Raw genomic sequence first — 19,512 nt, forward strand, 5'->3', positions numbered from 1 at the left:
TTTCTGGATTCTTAAGCTGCTGTAGTTTTTTTCAAAGATGTGCCCCTGGATGTTCAGAGTAGGTTCTTTAAAAAGGGAGCGAGGTTATCTGGAATAGTCATTCCTTGAAATAAAGCAAAATAATTGGTAAATGTAAAAATAGACTTGGATAAGTACACATCAAAAGTTAACCTTGGATGCTTGGACTCAGTAAAAAAAAGATTTACATAAGTAATGATTGTATTCGGATTAGTACCCAGTTATTCAAAATGGCCAGTATTTACTAACACGCAAACTGAATGAAGCATAATTTTTTTTAGTAGGAGAATATATATATTATGAAGATGTTGAAGATAAGCACGTTGAATTCCTTAATCTTAAAAACATTGCAGGGAGGGTGCAAACACTTATATTACTGTCCCCTATCTTATGTGCTAAGAAGAATGGTATAAATGTTGGAGATCTGAATAAGCTCATGATAGCCACAATAGCCAGGTGAAGGAGGAGTCACTAAAGAGACCACAGAAACAGAACATTGCTAGTTGCTTGTGGTGACCAGCTGTGAAGAGAGCTTTGGCAAATTATGTATCCAGGTCTCGGTAAAAATCATTTATACTTCCTTCATTTATCTAAGCCACACTGTCATCACTGCTCCCTCATCCTTCTGTTGCCTACCAAACTGCAAAGAAACAATAATACAATGTACATATTTTAATTTTATCTTCTTTATGTTATTCTTTCCAGGCTTCTTTTGAGATGGATTTCACATAGGTAGAATTTCAGAGCTGAATGAAAGCCCGACACTATTCAACCTTTTTTACTCTAACTTGCATCCACAATTTTTACTCATTTGTTCTGCATGATGTTGCTTTAAAAAAAAAAAAAAAAAAAACTTTTTAAAAGCAGTTTTAGTTCACAGTAAAATTGAGGGGAAGGACCGAGATTTCCATATAACATAACCCTGCCCACACATGCATAGCCTCCTTCATAATCAGTATCTCCCACCAGAGCGGTACATTTTTTATAATGGATGAACTTAAATTGATACTTCATTATTATTCAAAGTCTATAGTTTACATTACGGTTAACAGTTGATATTGTATATTCTATGGGTTTAGACAAATGTATAATGACATGAATCCATCATTATGGTACAATATGGAATATTTTCACTGCCATAAAAACCCTCTGTGCTTTGCCTATTCAGGAGAGTCCCCCAACTTCTAACCTTTATATCCCCATAGCTTTGCCTTTCCCAGAATGTCATATAGTTGGAATCATATAGTATGTAGCCTTTTCAGATTGGCTTCTTTCACTTTGTAATGTGCATTTAAGGCTCTTCCAAGGCCTTTCATGACTTGATAGTTCCATTTCTTTTTAGTACTGAATAATATTCTGTCATCTAGATATATGTACTTTATGCATTTACCTGCTATAATATATCTTGATTGCTTCTAATTTTTGGCAACAGGATTTTGTGTGGACACAAGTTTTCAACTCCTTTGGGTAAATATCGAGGAGTGGGACTGCTGGATCCCATGCTAAGAGTATGTTTAGTTTTGTAAGAAACCACCAAATTCTCTTCCAAAGTGGCTACGCCATTTTGCATGCCCACCAGCAGTGAATGAGAGTTCCTGTTGCTCTACATCCTTGCCGGCATTTGCTGTTATCAGTGTTCTGGATTTGGCCATTCTAATAGGTGCGTAGTGGTGTCTGACTCTTATTCTAATTTGCATTTCTCTGTAGATATGTGATATGGAGCATCTTTCCATGTGCTTATTTGCCATCTGTATATCTTCTTTGGTTGTTTATTAAGATCTTTGGGCTGTCTTGGGATGCCTTGCTGTCTCAGTCAGTGGAGCGTGTGACTCTTGATCTTGGGGTTGTGAGGTCAAGCCCCACCTTGGGTGTAGAAATTATTAAAAAAAAATAAACTAAAAGAAAAAAAGAATATTTAGTCCATTTTTAACTGGGTTATTTTCTTGTTGAGTTTTAAGAATTGTTTGTATATTTTGGATGACAGTCCTTTATGAGATGTATCTTTTGCAAATATTTTCTGTGATGTTGCTTTTTGAACAATATTGCTGATTGCCCCGACCAGCTCTATAAAGCCCAGGTAAATGTCTCACATGTCCTGGCCACAGATGTCACACAATCTCTTTGGTACCAGGTCAACATAGTTCCTTGTAGTTCCCTCTCACAAAAGGTTCTACCCCTCTTAACACCACATTGCCTGGCCTTGATCTAAATGAAGCTGTGTAGCCACAGAGGGTGTGCTCCATGGGTGCCTTGGCAGAATTCTATGGCATACATGTAGAGGACCACTAATCTACTCAAACTCCTCATTTGACATGTAATGCAAGCGAGTCACAGAGAGTAGAGTGATCTCAAGTCAATGGCAGGCCTGGGATAAGAATCCAAATTTCTCACTTTCAAGTATAGCATCCTTTTCATTGCTTCCATGCTAAAGAGGGAGAACCAAAGAAGCATTTATAGTTTCAGGCACTCAGTTGTCATCCTGCACAATGGGAGTTTCACAGCATCTTATTTTCTGTGTGACTTTCTGGGTCTTAACTGAAAACCTAAGGAAACCTAAGTATTGTGCTTCACGCAAAGAAATGGTACAATGGACTCATCATCAACAGATAATGTATATTGAGTGGAACTTCTAGGGGAAGGATTTTTTTTTTTTTTTTAATTCAGTGATCAGTTTATTCTCTCCTGCCTGGGCATTTTATTTCGGATTCTATTCTTAAATGTGGAATGTTACTTTTCTGTGTGCAACAACCTGATTCAAGACTTTGGCCTAATTAGTATTTGTACCGACCAAATGATATTAGTCCTCTATTGGCTTATATCCAAACCATCCAACTTCAGCCATACAAATGGTTGAGTACTCTATCTGAAGACCCCTGGAGCCGCAAAATAGCAAAGATTTTATTCATAGTCCCAGTGACTTACAGTGCCTTTGCAGAGCCTGCCTCTTCCTCCTTTTTCATGTTTTCTTCCCCCACAAATTGCCTTCATAGTTAGTGTTTTCATTGGGGAGGAGGGGCAAGGAACTTGGGTTTATGCTTATAAGGGTAAAATAATATTTTATGCTATTATTAAATATCTAATATAAAAATGAGAAACTGCTTGGGAGTTTGATGTGTAGGGTCTCTGGAAGTTTCTGGAATTTTTAAAAAGTTTTTATGTTTTTTGCTTATTTAAATAATCTCTACACCCCACATGGGGCTCAGACTCACAACCTTGGGATCAAGAATCACATGCTTTTCTGACTGAGCCAGCAAGGCACCCTAGTCTCTGGAATTTTTAAAGATCTCTGTTCTCACTAAACATTCTGCATCTTCCAAATAGAATCCTTTCCCTTTCATGTCAAACTTCTATTAATCCTTCAAGATCTAGCTCATTTACTGCCTACTCTCCAGCTTTCTTCTCATTCTGTCAAGAAAACTTAGTCTTCTATCCTCTCATGTCACTTTATTCAGGTTTATTACAACACTTTCCACTCTAAACTGCAATGAATTGTTTATATGTCAGTCTTTTCCCTACCCCTAGCAGCTCCTCTGGGCTGTCCTCTCCTTGAGATACAAAAAACTGTGTTCTATTCATTTTTGGAAGAACCATGGAGGGCCCTTAATGTCTTACTTCAAAGCATGAATAACTTGAGCACCATTAACTGAAAGAACATCTGCTTCTGAACTATCTCATCTTACCCAGACACTGGATGGTCTATAGCTACCCAACATTTCCATCAACAGAATCATTCTGTAAATGTTTTGTTCCTGGAAAGCTTTCCATTCTATGCAAACATCTTGCACCTCAGTGAAGTAATACTACATATTACTAAATAATTTATCCATGAACAAATGAGATCTGGATTAGTTGGCAGAGGAGGATAGTAACCTGAAGATTTGGAACATAGGAAAGGTTTGATGGAGGAGGTCTGTACTGCCTTGTAGAGTTCAAGAGTGGGGCAAGAAAATAAGGGGAACTGGTTGTTGGAGTAGGGAAGAGATACAGCATTAAAGCCATGTTGCACCTTCAGAAGTGGGAATGGGAGCGTGAAAAGGAATGTGTGGGGGTGCCTGGGTGGTTGAGTTGGTTAAGTCTCCAACTTCAGCTCAGGTCATGATCTCACAATTCGTGGGCTCAAGCCCTGCACTGGGCTCTACACTAACAGTGAGGAGCCTGCTTGGGAATCTCTCTGTCCCTCTCTTTCTGCTCCTCCCCTGCTCATTCTCTCTCTCTCTCTGTGTCTCTCAAATAAATAAATAAACTTAAAAAAAAAGGTATGTGTGGAACTTGAATATATCCCTCACCTAAATTATAGTTTGTCCAGGACCAGCCCTGGTTGGACTAAAACCTCTGCTGTATGTGGATGTTGCTCTGAGGCTGAAGTAAACCAATCTCCCATGTCAGTGACCAGTGGGTGCTGACAGATCTGTGTATGTGAAATTTCATTTTTCTTTTTTCCTGAATGGGTCAGATCTTCTTTGATAGATGTCAACCGTCTAGGCTCCAGTACTATTGTGAACACATGTCCTGTCATTTACAAGCAAACTCCACCAGAAAATGTGGGGAAAGCAGACAATACTCAGAGGTGTGTGTGGGCTTATGTTGTTGTTGTTATTGTTGTTGTTGTTGTTGTTGTTTTAACATGGCTTTGCCTATGGGGAGACTGAACTGGCAGCTTCTGCCAATGTGGCAATAAAATGCAGGAAACAAAGACCTTCAGCTCCACTATTGACCAAGTTAGGAAAGGGAAGTCTTGTTACCCCCTTGAATTCTCATGATTCAGTACAGTTATTTGCTGGGCTGGCATCCTGTTGATGAGTTTTAAAGCTTAAAGGAGGAAAGAAGGAATTACTATTTTTCCTCAGCTCTACAATTTTAAAATCACTGGGTCACAGATCTTTAAAGCTGTGGTTCACGTTCTAAATGAAAAAGAAAGCAGCAAAAACATTGGTGTGGCTTCCTTAAAGCAGAATAGTCCAGAGGTGTTAATTATGCAGAAACTCCTAAGATGCCAGACAACTGCCAATTAAAACCCAATTCAGGAATGAGAAAGGGGTTTCTTTTGGGCTTTGAATTTCCCGTGTGCATGTTTTTAAAGGTAAGGTTGTGCACTCAGAAAAGAGAGTGAATTTGTTATCTGTGCATCTTTCTTGTATAAAACAGCTGGGAGAGTAGGCTGGTGTTTTATTTACTCTTGCTGCCTTCCCTTCACCAAACTACAGCCCATTCGATATATTGTCAGTGTTCTTCTCATGAGAGATTAAGTGGGCTGGGAACTCTCCCACCTCCCCCCTGCCCACTTATTGATATTAATACTTAAAGCGATAGATGAATGCCAGAGGAGAAAGTAAAAACTGGGAAACGAAATCTAACAATACACTTTTTCTCTTGGCCTCCTACAACTGTTTCATATTTTTTGTAGCTGTTTTAAGTTACCTCAGTGTATCAAATCTAAAACAAATCCATATTATATTTAGGATAGATATAGGTATGTAAAAAAACAAGCTTTTAGCATACAAAATACTATAGTATGTTTTATGCAACTACTGAATTTGACTCCTTGAATTTTTATTAGCTACAGTGTTGTTACTGAAATTAGAACACTGGGATCACTATAGGCATCACATCAGCATAGGTCTGTCCCACGCTGACTTTGTAAACATTATACACACAACCTGGTGATGAGACAAAGTAGAGTTTGTTACTTACCACAGTAAGGGAGCCACTGCCTCTCAAAGCTTTGGCAGTGTCCTGGAGAAGGAAAAGCAGGATCAGAATTTAGTGAGAGATACAGGTTTTTTTAGGGTGGGTCTTTCAAAGTAAGGAGGCTGATTAGGGTTGGGTAGGGATCACAAAACAGTAGTCTACGATTTGATGGAAAAAACAAGGTGAGGATTTTTGAACTCCATGATTCATAGAACCATAGGGGGTAAACTCACAGTTGATATTGTCCATTGAAGAGTTAATGGGTCTTAGGTCTTTTAGGAAATTCCTATAATGAACAGTCAAACTGTTGCCTGGAAAAAGATTCATGCTAATGGAGGCCGGGATGATATAAGGTCATTTTCCTATAGATAGTAAGGTGTGGTTTAGGTTTTCTGTATCCAGACTGACTGTTGGATCAATGGTTTCAGTTCTGTGGTCTCCTCAGATAACTTATTCTGGTAGCAGATGAACTGAAACATTTGATTTTTTTTTTATTTGCATTTCCTTTTTTAGTAGCAATTTGACATAAGACTTTTTACATTTCATCATTGATTTGCAGTAATTTATTAGTTTATGAACCTATACCTTGTGTTAGGGAAAATTAAAATACGAAAAATTTCCAAACAAATGCGCACTAGCAGTCACCACTGGAACCCTGCAACAAATTCTGTAAACCAGAGAGGGCAGCAGAGGGAAGCCAAATTCTATGCGTGATTATTTAAACAGCAACCCGTTATTTTGGACAATTCTTAGGAAGCAATTTAGGAAGATAAAATCATGAGTCTTGGGTACTTTCCAAGAGATGAAATCCTCTGAAGCAGGCAGGAAATTGCCATTGTTTAAAAGTTCCAGCTCTGTCTTCAGACCACTTGTCTCTTTCTCTTTAAGTTGGAAGCAGAGAAATTGTGCGGGATCATCGTAAGCTCCATTTCAGATTCTTTCTTAACCCCGTTCCGACATAGGATATAAATTCCATTAGATGTCTGTGACTTCCATTTTCTCTCCTTAGCACACGTCAGTAGCCACAGTCTGGAGAAGGACAGGAGGGTGCTCTGGGGCAGTAAGGCATCCTTAGCCAAAGAGGCTGTCTAGGGGTGAAGCAGGGAGGAGGCTTTGAAACAAATGTGAACACTGTATTTACATTTAAATTAAAATGGAAACTTCTTATAGGTTATGTTTCTGAAAGGTGTGTGTCGTGCATCTGCTGAGGTCTATTGTTTATTCATGCTGTAAATCCTTTGAAATGTGTTAAAATGCTTCCCACTCATTATAAAGCTCCTGCCACCCCTGGATTATGACTTTGATGTCACCAATCCTGCTTCAAAGGCTTCTTTCTGGGCTATTAATCACAGTTTAGCCTCTGAAGATATCGCCAGAGAAAACATTTGGACATCTTTGTGCTAGACTTGCTAAAAACTTTGAAATCTTGAGTGTCTTGCCTGTGCACAAATTGCAGCATTTCCTTTCATTGACAACTTTTTATTTTGCTACAGAATCAGATGACATCCTATGTAAAAAAGCAAACAGCTCTCTTCAAGAACTTAGTTTGGGAGGTTAGGGACGGGAGAGGAGAGGAGAGATTAAGGATGGGTGGGGAGAGGAGAGAGTGTCTGAGCAGGCCACTCAGCTCCTTCAAAGGTAAAAAAGCATTGGGAATCAGAATGGCCAAGAGATGGAGGTTCAGAGTGGGGGTTGCCTTATCATTTTTCCCACCGTTCAACTGTTTTTTTGACTGACCAGTGCTCACAGTTGCAAATTAGTAAGATCCCTTGGTGTTCTCTTGCCCTCTACTCTCTGCTTTGAGTCCTAGGTAAACTATGCACAGCAAATAGTAATAATAATATGACTGGTAATAATTAGTGCTGGCTGACATGAAGAGAGCACTTACCTTCACCAACCCTGCATTGACAGTGCTTGACATGAGTTACCCTCACTGAATGCCTGCAACAACTCTGAGAGCAAGGTAGTACTGTCTTCATGTTATAGATAAGGAAACTGAGGCTCTGAGATATTAATTAACTTGTTCAAGGTCACACCCCTGGCAAATGCAAAGACCCATCGGCCCCAGACTCAACGGCCCTTGCCCATATTCTCTGTGTCCTCTGGTTCCCTGTGTGGAGTTCTCTCTGTGTGCTGAGAGATCCATACTGCCAGATCTGCTAATCAGTGTCTGGGTCTTAAACCTTCACAGTGGGGTTCTCTGTTGTCCAGTTTCTCTTTCAGGAAAGCTCCTAGCATCTGTTTTCTTGTATATCCATCTCCTTCAGGGACTAACAGTGCCCTAGTTCAAGACAGTTTTTTAATTGTGGTAAAAGAAACAACATGAAACCTACCCTTCTAACATATTTTTTTTTTAAATTTTTTTGTCAACATTTTTTATTTATTTTTGGGACAGAGAGAGACAGAGCATGAACGGGGGAGGGGCAGAGAGAGAGGGAGACACAGAATCGGAAACAGGCTCCAGGCTCCGAGCCATCAGCCCAGAGCCCGACGCGGGGCCCGAACCCACGGACTGCGAGATCGTGACCTGGCTGAAGTCGGACGCTTAACCGACTGCACCACCCAGGCGCCCCATATTTTTAAGTGTATAGTACAATATTGTTCTCTGTGTGCACACTGTTTTACACTAAGTCTCTAGACCTTTCTCATCTTGCATTACTAAAGCTTTATACCCAGTGAGCAATAGCTCCCCATTTCCCTGTCCCCTAAGCCCTTGCCAACCAACATTCTACTCTCTGCTCTTATGAGCTTATCTATTTTAGATACATCATATAAGTGGGACCATGCAGTATTTGTCTTTCTGTGTCTGCCTTATGTCCCTTAACATAATGTCCTCCAGGTCCATCTGTGTTGTCTCAAATGGCAGGATGACCTTTTTTATAAGGCCAAGTAATATTCCATTGTACGTATATACCACATTTTCTATATCCATTCATTCTTTGATGAACATTTAGTTTGTTTTCGCTACTTGGCTGTTGTCAGTGATGCAGTGCACCTGGGAGGCAAATATCTCTTCACAGTTCTGTTTCCAATTGTTTTGGATAAATACCCAGAAGTGGGATTGTTGGATCACATGGTATTCTGTTTTTTATTTTTTCAAGAACTTTCATACTGTTTTCCATATTGGGTGCGCCATTTTACATTCCCACAGGCAGTGCACAAAGGTTCCAGTTTCTCCATGTCTTTGCCAACACTTGTTATTTTCTGTTGTTATTATTGTATTTATAATGATTATCCTAACAGTATAAAGTGATATATTGTTGTTGTCTTGATATGTGTTTCCCTGATTCTTAGTGATGTTGAGCATCTTTTTATATACCGGTTGGCCATTTTTATGTCATCTTTGGAGAAATGCCTATTTAAGTCCTTTGCCCATTTTAAAATCAGGTTATGTTATTTTAATTTTTGCTGTTGGGTTGTAGGAGTTCCTTATAGATCTTGGAAATTAGCCCCTTACAGATGGTTTGCAAATATCGTCTCCCATTGTGTAGGTTGCCATTCCCTGTGTTGATTGTTTCCTTTCCTGTGCAGATGTGATCTCACTTGTCTATTTTTGCTATTATTGCCTGTGCTTTTGATATCCTATCCAAGAAATCATTGCCAAGATCAATGTTATGAAACTTGCCCCTATAATTTCTTCTAGGAGTTTTATAGTTTTAGGTTTTACATTAAGTCTTTAATCCAATAGGAATTGAATTTTGTGTAAGTTAGGGATCTAGTTTCATTCTTTTCCATGAGGATATTGAGTTTTCCAAACACAGTTTGTTGAAGAGACTGCTTTTTCCCCATTGTATAATCTTGATACCCATCTTAAAGGTCATTTAACCATATATGCATATGTTTATTTCTGGGTTCTCTGTTCTGTTCCATTGGTCTATATGTTTGTCTTTATGCTGCTACCATACTATTTTGATTACTGTAGCTTTATAAGATATTTTGAAATCAGGAAGTGTGAAGCTTTCAGCTCTTCTCTTCCTTCTCAAGATTGTTGGGAGCTTTGGGTCCTTTGTGGTTCCAGATGAATTTTAAGATTGTTTTTTACATTTATATTTTTAAAAAAATCCATTAGGATTTTGATGGGGATTGCATTGAATCTATAGATCTCTTTTGGTAGCAGTGGACATTTTAACAATATTAGGTCTTTTAATTCGTGAACATAGTAAAGAGTAGCAGAATATGCCACCCTAAAATATGCCACTTTGGCATAAAGATTATTTTGAGCTGAAAGCAATTGAGAAAAAGCAGATGTAAGAAAAGCTCTCTGCCCTCCCCCTATTTGCATAAGAGAAAATTTGTAGAAGTGTCCCCCCACCCCAACCCTTCTGTGTCAGGAAGAACAAAAGTTACTCACCAGAGACAACTCTAGACCCTTATCAGCCCAGAGACAGCACCAGAGGAATCTATATAACAAAACTTCACTAACTAGCCCTTACATTCCATTAACTTCTCCATATATTTACCCTTCCATAATTTACTGCCCCTAGAAACTCAAAGATCTTTTCTTGTTGTTGTTGTCTTGTCACTTACCTAGAAATTTCTTGTTCTTTTATTAAGACGCTATGTGAACCCAATTCTAGCCACCCCTTGAGTTACTCATTACTGGGTACTCCTGTGTGTGTGTGTGATGCATACAGTAATAAACTTCTGTTTGTTTTTTCTCCTGTTAAACTGTCTTCTGTCAGTCAAATTTTCAGGGCCCCAGGAAATGAACCTAAGATGAGTAGAGGAGAAAGATTCTTTTCTTCCCCCAGAACAAGACGTCTTTCCATTTACTTGTGTGTCTTCTTTAATTTCTTTCAAAAATGTTTTGTAGTTTTCAGCATATAAGTCTTTTGCCTCCTTGGTTAAGTTTATTTCTAGTATTTTATTCTTTTTGATGCTATTGTAAGTGGGATTGCTTTTTACTTTCCTTTTCAAATTTTGATTGTTAGTTCATAGAAATGCAACTGATTTTTCTAGGCTGATTTTACATCTTATAACTTTACTGAATTCATTTATTCTAACAGGTTTTTTGATGGGATCTTTAGGGTTTTCTATACATAAAATCATGCCACCAAAGAACAGAGATCACTTTACTTCTTTCTTTACAATTTGGATGTTTTTTATTTCTTCTTCTTGCCTAATTGCTTGAGCTAGGGCTGCTAGTTGGTGGTGAGAGTGAGCATCCTTGCCTTGTTCCTGATCTTAGAGGAAAAACTTTTAATCTTTCACTGTTGAGTATGTTAGCTGTGGGCTTTTCATTTATGTCCTCTTTATGTTGTGGTAATTTTTTTCTTTTCCTAGCTTATTGAGTGACTTGGAGAGGTTTTTTGTTGTTGTTGTTTGTTTATGAAACTAATATAAATTCAGTTTATATTATAAATTATAATTTATAAATTATTACAGTTTGTTTATAATTTAGGTCATTAAGGTTTCAAAATTCAAATTCTTCTAAATTGTTTATATTCACAGAAGATCATTTGGAAAATTAATAAAAATACAAGGCCAAAAGGGAAAAATTACTCATAATACTATTCCTTAACTTTTCCTTCACTTTAACTTTTTTGTCTTTTTTGCTTAGGTAACTTGGCCCAGACAAGAGCCAGGATAACAGCAGCCTCAAGATCTTTGCCTCCTCATTTCAGTGCTGGAAGAGCCAAGGTGAGTAGCAGGTTTGTACCCAAAATAATGGGGACCATGGGGTGCTCCTGCCTTGGGGACAATCCTAGGATAGGCAACTTTAGTTTATCTGGCACACTGCTGGGGCAGTCTGGTCAAGAGATGGAAGGCCAGGAGATCAAGAATTAGGAATTTTGAAACAATATCATGGCATCCTTACAATCTTGTGTCAGGGAAGAAAACTTTTCCTCTACCCTTTTAACTTCAGTTCTCGGGGGACTATGAATTAAACTCAACCTGAAAGGTTAACAGGGGAAAAAGCAGATTTTAATCATGCACATACAGGAGCTCACTCAAAAAAGTGACTCAAAGGGGTAGTTCGAATTTGAGACTTATATACCATCTTGATAGGGATTAAACAGGGGGAGAAGGGCACTTCTGGGACAACAAATGACTTTTGAGAAAAGCAAATGGTCCCTTAGGAGAATAGATGGGAGATACGATAGTTTTGCGAGTGTTTATTTAGGCAATTTCTTATCCCAGTGCTCATTTCTCCTCTCTGGTGATAGGAGTCAGTCTTCCATGGCAGGTTGTGAAACTGCCAGGGAGGAGATTTATGACAGTTGGATTATTTTGAGAGGTCCTGTTTTTAGCCAGATGAGGGGAATTCAGAATAAGCGTCTTCTTGCAATTGTTGATTCTCAAATGTCCTCAGTTCAAAATAATACCTATGCCACTAGGAGTATTCTGGACCCCTTCACATGATTTCTCAGAAAGACCAATTAAAATGCAGAATAGTGACACTTGGAAATAAAGTCTATCTAGAAAGAGGTAAAGCCTTTTTCCTTGAGGCTATCACTAACCTACAAAGGAGGATAACTGGGACCAAATGGAGTCAGCAGGGAGGAAAGAAACCAAACCATTTTTTATCGCTCTGCTTTGCCCTCTGAAAAATGAGCAGTGTACTTGTCTGTGCAAAAGGGATGTTAGAAGGGTTAGTAAATATCCTTCTGTAAAATATTTTTAATTGTTCCATCCTGCCTACTAATGTTTAAGCAAGGATCTCAAGGATCGGATGGTTAATGTTCATTGTATATGCTAACTCCGAAAACCAATTATCTGAAAGGTGATAGAGTAATAAATAGATCACATCTCTGAATTTTCATATATTTTTATTTAAATTGAATATTAAATTATTTAATAAAGAATAATAAATTCAGCCACACATAATCCTATTGAGTATTATCTCAGAATTGATAGACACATACATATCTTTACTTCTTTTGAGAATGGCTTACCTACACATAATAGGGACCCAGATCATTTTTATTAGCAATAATTTTTATACCCATATTGCTATTATAACCCCATGTATTACTCTACTTTTCAGTCTTGTGAGTTTGTGGCAAGGTATTAGTACTGTTTAACTTGGTTTATATGGAACCCTAGAAAAGATTCACTTAGGAGTGTCGGTGGTTCTAAGATATTAGAATCTCTTGATATTATTACATGTAAAATTTTGTAAGTACAGTTGATTCTTATTTTTTTAATGTTTCTTTTTTTTAATGTTTATTTATTCTTGAGAGAGAGAGAGAGAGAGAGCGCGCGCGCACACACATGAGTGGGGGAGGGCAGAGAGAGAGGGAAACACAGAATCCGAAGTAGGCTCCAGGCTCTGAACTGTCAGCACAGAGCCTGACGTGGGGCTCGAACGCACAAACTGTGAGATCATGACCTGGGCTGAAGTCAGACGCTTAACTTACTGAGCCACCCAGGCACCCCAGTTGTTCCTTATTACTCATAAAAATTATGTTCTGTAAAGTTGCTGTGAGCACTGAATCAGCAAATACTGAGGCATTGCTCCTAGGGGAAATACATGGTTAGGTTCCTGAAGCCTCTGGTCATAACATTGTTGTCAACCAATTAATACATAATCTTGTTTTATGTGTGTTTCTGTTTAAAGGCATGTTATTTAATATATATTCTTACAAATAATTACATACAGTATTTCTTTGTATAAAATCGTATTTTAATTACAGTATTTGTGTTATTGAACTCAAGGCCAGCGGCACTATAACTCATGCCTGAATGAAGTTTATCCAACACACATATGTTCTCTACGAGGTACTTAATAACCTTCTTGCATTTAGGAACACCAGATAGCACTCCAGCACTATGCTTGGGGGCTATTTGAAACAGTGTAGTCACTAGCCAAAAGTACAAAAATGCAAAACACATGGCACTTAAACAAACTTGGAAAAGGACGCTTGCTTATAGCATGAAAGCTAAAACAGGGAGGCAGAGTGTCATCTTGTTCAACCTGAGCTGGAAACATGTACATTAGGCGATCAAAGTTTTCACCACTCTGTATGTCTATGGATGACTATGAAAGCATTGCAGGTACTTATTTGAGGGTTATAAATAAATTTTTAAAAGTAGGCACATACAGGGTCACCTGGGTGGCGCAGTCATTTAAGTAGCCGACTCTTGATCTTGGCGCAGGTCATGATCTCACCGTTTGTGGGTTCGAGCCCCACATCGGGTTCTGTGCTGTTGGTGTGGGGCCTGCTTGGGATCCTCTGTCTCATTCTCTCTGCCCCTCCACCACTTTTGCATGTTCTCTCACCCACTCACTCACTCTCAAAATAAATAAACATAAAAAACAAAACCTTAAAGTAAAAAGCACATATAGAATCCACAAATAATGAGGATCAACTGTATTTGCGTGGTTTTTTTGGCTCCCACCAGATTCTCAAAGGGATCATGGCACAAAAAGATTAAGACTCCTGTGTGATATTCTCTACCAGCCCATGTTTCCTTCCTTTCCTCAATTTGATTTTGTAGCTTTTGGGTTCTGCCAGGACCCCACTCCCCTGCCTTCCACACCCAGAATACCAGCACAGTGTTACCTCTCTCTCTCTCCGCTCTCTAATTTATCCAAGATAAAATAACAGAGGTGATCTAGGAGGCTGGCTCCAACACCATTCAGTGCCACCACATTAGGATGGTTTCAAAGCCAGTCTTGCTTTTCCGTTCAGGGCTGTGGAGGCTTTGAGAGGAGTGATGTCATAGGGCTTTCTTCCTTAAGGGGTAGACAGATCATTTGATAGCAGTAAAAATTCTTGACAAAAGATGTTGTCCAGAAGATGGATGTAAGTACTTCTAAGGTTTCAGGATGCAAATAATGGGCACTTACTAAGACTGAGAAAAAAAAATCAGTTTTTCATTTATTGCTGAAATCTAGATAGTTTATGAGACTTTTTTGGAATCTATGTCTTTATCCTAGAGTAAATTTAGTTGACAGATGAGGCAAGTCTTTTTAATAAAATAATGCTTTCAGACCAATTTTATAAATTCTATCAAATCATATAGAAAGGCAGTTTATAATGTTTTAGAGGTAAAGTTTTAGAATCAGACAGAACCGGGTTCAGATGTAGACATGGCCAATTACTAGCTGCAGGGACTCTGGAAGATTTTCCTAAGATCTCTGAGCCTTAATCTCCTCATATGTACAACAGGAATAATCATAGTACTAACCTCATAGGGTCATTCTGAGACTTCAATGGCAATATAAGCAAAGTGGTTACTACTGTGATTTTACATTGAAACAATAGATGTTTTATTACTCATGTTTGGTAACTATCTAAAACCCCATATGTGGAGTCCATACATGTACTGAAACTTGCTCATTTCCTGTGGACTTGGAGTATTACAATTTATAAAGCTGACTCAGGACTACCTTGAACGCTAACCAGTACCTCTCACAAGGAATTGGGCAGGACATTTGTCATGTGGGCAGAAAGCAGGATTGCTCAGCTCCAGTTGACTTATAGTGTTGTATAAATTGGCATTGGAAGAGAAAGGATGCTGGATTAGACAGACAATGGTTTGGTCCAGAATATTGGTTCTACCGATCATTTTGAAAATTGGTTTCATTGGAAGTATTTTCTCTGCCAATAAGTAAAAAGATCTTGCTGTATTTTATGGGTGCTAGAACCTGTCATCTACCATTAAAGAAAACCCTGCATCTTTGACATTCATCACAAAACTAAAACTAAATCAGTAATGGTAATCATGGTAATAATGGAAGGGAAACTTATGTCACTTCTTGTATGTGTGCAAGGCAGTAACTCTTACTAACCAATTTTACTAATAGGGAAAACAGAAGCTTTCAGAATTTAAATAACTAAGCCTAAGTGCACACAGATAGAGATAGTAAGTGGAGGAGCTAGAATCTGAACCAGGTATGTCCAGTTCCAAAACTCTGTTCTCTATAGCATATATCCTGTGGCTCTAGGAAAGCTCTTCTAGTGCCTTTTCCTCCTATCTAAGGTGAAAATTTATAAGATACTTTGGAGAAAACTGTGAATCTTGTGAATTTCTCACCTTTGGGAAGAACTGTTTGCTAGATGATATCCCTAATGAAATCTACTTTTCGAATTCTAAGAGATTTTTTTTTAATTAAATGAGGCTACTGTTAACTAAATTAGCTCAGGAAGACAAACTCTTAGGTCAGACAACAACCTTCACTTCTGTTTTGGTTTTGAATGGGGGCGGGGGGGAGGTAGTTCCTTGGAGTTCATGGTAGACCTGGTGCAGACAAGAGCTTTGCACCTAGTCTCCTAGTTTGAAGGACCAAGAGACTCAACTTCTGGTATGTCCCTTTTCCAAAATTCCCTCTTTTAGATCCACTCCATGTTCAGAAGAACCTTGTGACAATGCAAGAGATCCTTGACCAACACAAGACCTTTCCAGATTCTTAAATTAGAAAATACCTCAATGGCATGCTACTTATTCTTTAAACTATAGTGCTAAATGTGCAGGTGATAAACTGTGGACAGGCATTAGCACTTGCAGGCTGTGTGTAATACCAGACAGGTTTTTACTTACTTCCCAAGAGTTACTGTGTATGTGAGTAGAAGGACAGAACTTAAGGTCATACTGGGTGGCTAGATAGGGGATCCCACCAGCTTTATCACTGTTGGAGTGCAAATCATTGCTTCATTCTGTATTTTTCTAGTTTACTGCAGAGGACAGGTAGTAATCTTGAAAACAGTAGTTACTGTACCTTTTAAATTATGTCCCAGCAGAATGAATATCCATCAAGGGCTTTCTGATCACTAAACCGTTAAATCCTCAAATGCCAAGGCCTATTGTGTATTCTGAGGGAAGGTAACAGGTAAATCCTACTAATAGAGAAATAGGGATGAGTTTTTAAGCTGCTCTTTGCCTGTATCCTTGAGCCTGAAGGGCTGGCACTCACTGACTAGTTTCAATAAAAAGGGAAGGAAACGAAAGTGGAAAAGCAAGGTTCAAACTAATGTAGGGTTCCTCTGAATAAAAGGAAGTGGTGGAGAAATTCCCAGGTTTAGAGTATGTGTGTATACATGTGTATGAAGGTCAGGTTGGGGAGAAAGATAATAAGGAGAAAAAAAGTTCAAGAAAACTTAGAATCTACAATTTGATGAAAGGTGGACCCTGGCCAAGATCTTCTTTCCTTCAGTCCTGATTGGCTTGCCCCAAACCTCACCAGCTCTGAGCTCCATCCTCCAAATGGGGGTGTGATGGGGGAGGAGAACCTTCAGTGGGTCCTGGCAGATGCCCACAGAGAAAGTGCGGTATAGTCTCAGCAGGTGGGAGCAGGTGTGTTTGTGTTTGTTTTTCCTTTTTCTATATTAGAACAGCCTTCCTTCTCAACACTGAGCTTCCATTTCCTCCTTTCTCATTAAAAAAGTAAAAAAGTCAAACCTACAGGCTGTTGTACCATTGCTTCTTCAGCTGCATACAAATGAACTGATGGCCTTGGGAATGCCTCCAATATGCAGCCTAGAAAAAGGAAGCTGCACTGCCCCCTGACATCACTTCATGCAGAGATCTCCCCATTTTCCTGCTCACTATTTAGGTTGCTTTTCTAGTCATTGAAAACTTAACTCCCCATTAATTCCCTTTCTTAAATAAACCTGTTTTCTTTATCTAAGCCAATTGAAGTGTTTCCTTCCATTTTGGACAGTCTCCTAAATACCCGTTGTGGTAGGCCTCATTTTTTGGCCCCATCCCCATGCCCTCGGCCCTTCTAGCGCCCACTTTTCACTTTTGTTGAACGAGGCCACAGACATCCTCACCCCATGGGGAGGTGGCCGCCTGGACAGCAGTCCACCAAGCAGAACATACTTGCTGACAGCAGCATCTTCCAGTTCAGACATTCCTCCTTCATACCCTTGCCACCTGTTCAGAGCAGATGGGAGGCTGCCATGGCAGAGGCTGGTGCTCAAATGGCACCCGTGCACTCTGCAAACCAAATAGCTTTGTATGTGTAGGAGCAGGGTTTTTATTGTTGAGGCATGGTAACAAAACATGGGCTGTCTCCTCCAATTGGTGTCATTCATAAATCCCTTCTAGTCAGCCTAGGTAGTTAGAATAGATGATTGGGAACAGGTGTATCAAGCTCCAGTCTGCAGGGTGGGAGGTGGGATGGGTGGCAGAGGCAGGGTTTGATGGCAGGAAGGTGACTGGAGCTCATCGAATTCCCTGTGGTTCAAACCGGGCTTTGGGCCCATGTCTTTATAATCACCCAGCCTCATGGGTCGTTGCCCAGTTTTCTCTTAAGGAATAGTTTGGGCTCGTGTGACATTATTGGAGAATTTAACAGGGGCGCGTTAGAACATCAAGAAATAAAGAAATAACAGTGAGTGGGTGTTGATACTGAGACCGTATGATACTTTGCAGAGTGTGGTCCTTCCCAAGTGAGTAGAACAGTGCAAATTCTGTTTTTCTTTTGTAAGTCTTAACTCTTCTCCCCATAGTATGCACTGTTGTGTTCTACACTTCAAGGTCCCTCAGGTATTTAACCAAAAAGCTTTTTACATTTTGGAAAATCTGGAAAATGTCTATATCCTCAAACCACTTCCCTCTGCCTCTGCTCCAGGTGGACACTCTGGAGGTGATACGGCATCCAGAAGAAACCACCAACATGAAGAGGCAGACCATGGCTTCTTATTTCCGGGTATGGAGTCTTTTTGGTCTCTGCTCTGCCTATTTCCAGAAAGGACTTACCAACCCTTCCCATAAAAGGCCCAGATATTATAGGATCATTGAAATAAGAGCAAAGCATAAGAGTCAGTTAAGAAAGGTGGGAGTGTGAGGAGAGAAAAATGTAGTGGGGAGCCTACCTCCAAGTATAAGTTTCTCTGATTCCAGAAAGATCAGATGAAATCCCACGTGTCTACCGGCGGGGGGGCAGCACTCTTTGTCCCTAGCACATAACCCTGTCCATTGAATGTATTGATTCTGTTGGCATTTGAGCTGTTTCTTGGCCTTAAAGTTACTGGAACCGGCCACTTTTCCAGCATATTTACTGAAAAATAAAGTAGTTAATAAAATTACAGAAGGTGGCTTATTAAAGTTCAGATCCTGAGGGAATCTGTCTTAGTTTTGACTTTATTTTCCTAGATCGAATTGATCCATTGCAAAGCCCAATTATTTCCCATCTCTGCTGCCCCAATTCTTGATATTTCATTTAGTAAAATGACCCCTTTGAGTAAAAATGTTGTGCCTAGAAGGGCTCTATTAAATGCACATTATGTAGGTAAGATAAGATGCAGAACTTTGTACCAATTTGCACATATTTGTTTATCTTCAAATTATAAAGCACCGGGGTTAGAAGCCCCTTAGAGATCATGTACCACCACTGGGAGCTAAGGTCTAGGCAGCTTTGTGGTAGAGATGTGATGAGGCCAAAGATGGAATTACTGGTCTCAGGTTGTAAGGTGGGGTAGCAATAGGAAGGGGATCCCCAGGGATGAGAAGTCAAGTGGTCATGAGCTGGAGTTGCCAAGGCAGGCTGAAGGATGGGACCTTGGAGCCAGCACCATGGATGGAAAGCTGCATGGAAAGCTAGTAAGTTTAAGAAGGATCCAGAGCCAAGAAGTCTGACCTAGCCAGTTGTACTTCAGAAGTAGACTAAAATTGGGCTCAGAGACCTTTGAGTCCAGCAGTCCATCCATGAAGCAGTTCCTGCTACAGCTTCTCTAGCAGGTGAACATTCAGCTCCTGCCTCATCACTGTCATGGTTGGACATTTCTAACTGCCACCTATTTCTTATCTTGAGACCTATCCCAATCCTGTCTCCTTTGGTGGCTGTATCCTCCTAGTGTCTTGGGTGTGTGTGTGTGTGTGTGTGTGTGTGTGTGTGTGTGTGTGTATCATGGG

At 39.5% G+C, this 19,512-nt stretch overlaps 1 protein-coding gene across 1 annotated transcript in view; it reads left to right on the top strand.

The window, feature by feature from the left end:
- The window catches only part of MYO3B (myosin IIIB), a 226,165-nt gene that overhangs the window by 43,495 nt on the left and 163,158 nt on the right, over positions 1–19,512 (top strand). The window contains exons 12-13 of the mRNA XM_042949071.1: positions 11,267–11,346; positions 18,230–18,307. Of these exons, the coding sequence (XP_042805005.1) occupies positions 11,267–11,346; positions 18,230–18,307 (158 nt within the window). The remainder of the gene's footprint in view (positions 1–11,266; positions 11,347–18,229; positions 18,308–19,512) is intronic.

The sequence above is a fragment of the Panthera leo genome, chromosome C1, assembly GCF_018350215.1.
Source record: "Panthera leo isolate Ple1 chromosome C1, P.leo_Ple1_pat1.1, whole genome shotgun sequence".
Lineage (NCBI taxonomy): Eukaryota > Metazoa > Chordata > Mammalia > Carnivora > Felidae > Panthera > Panthera leo.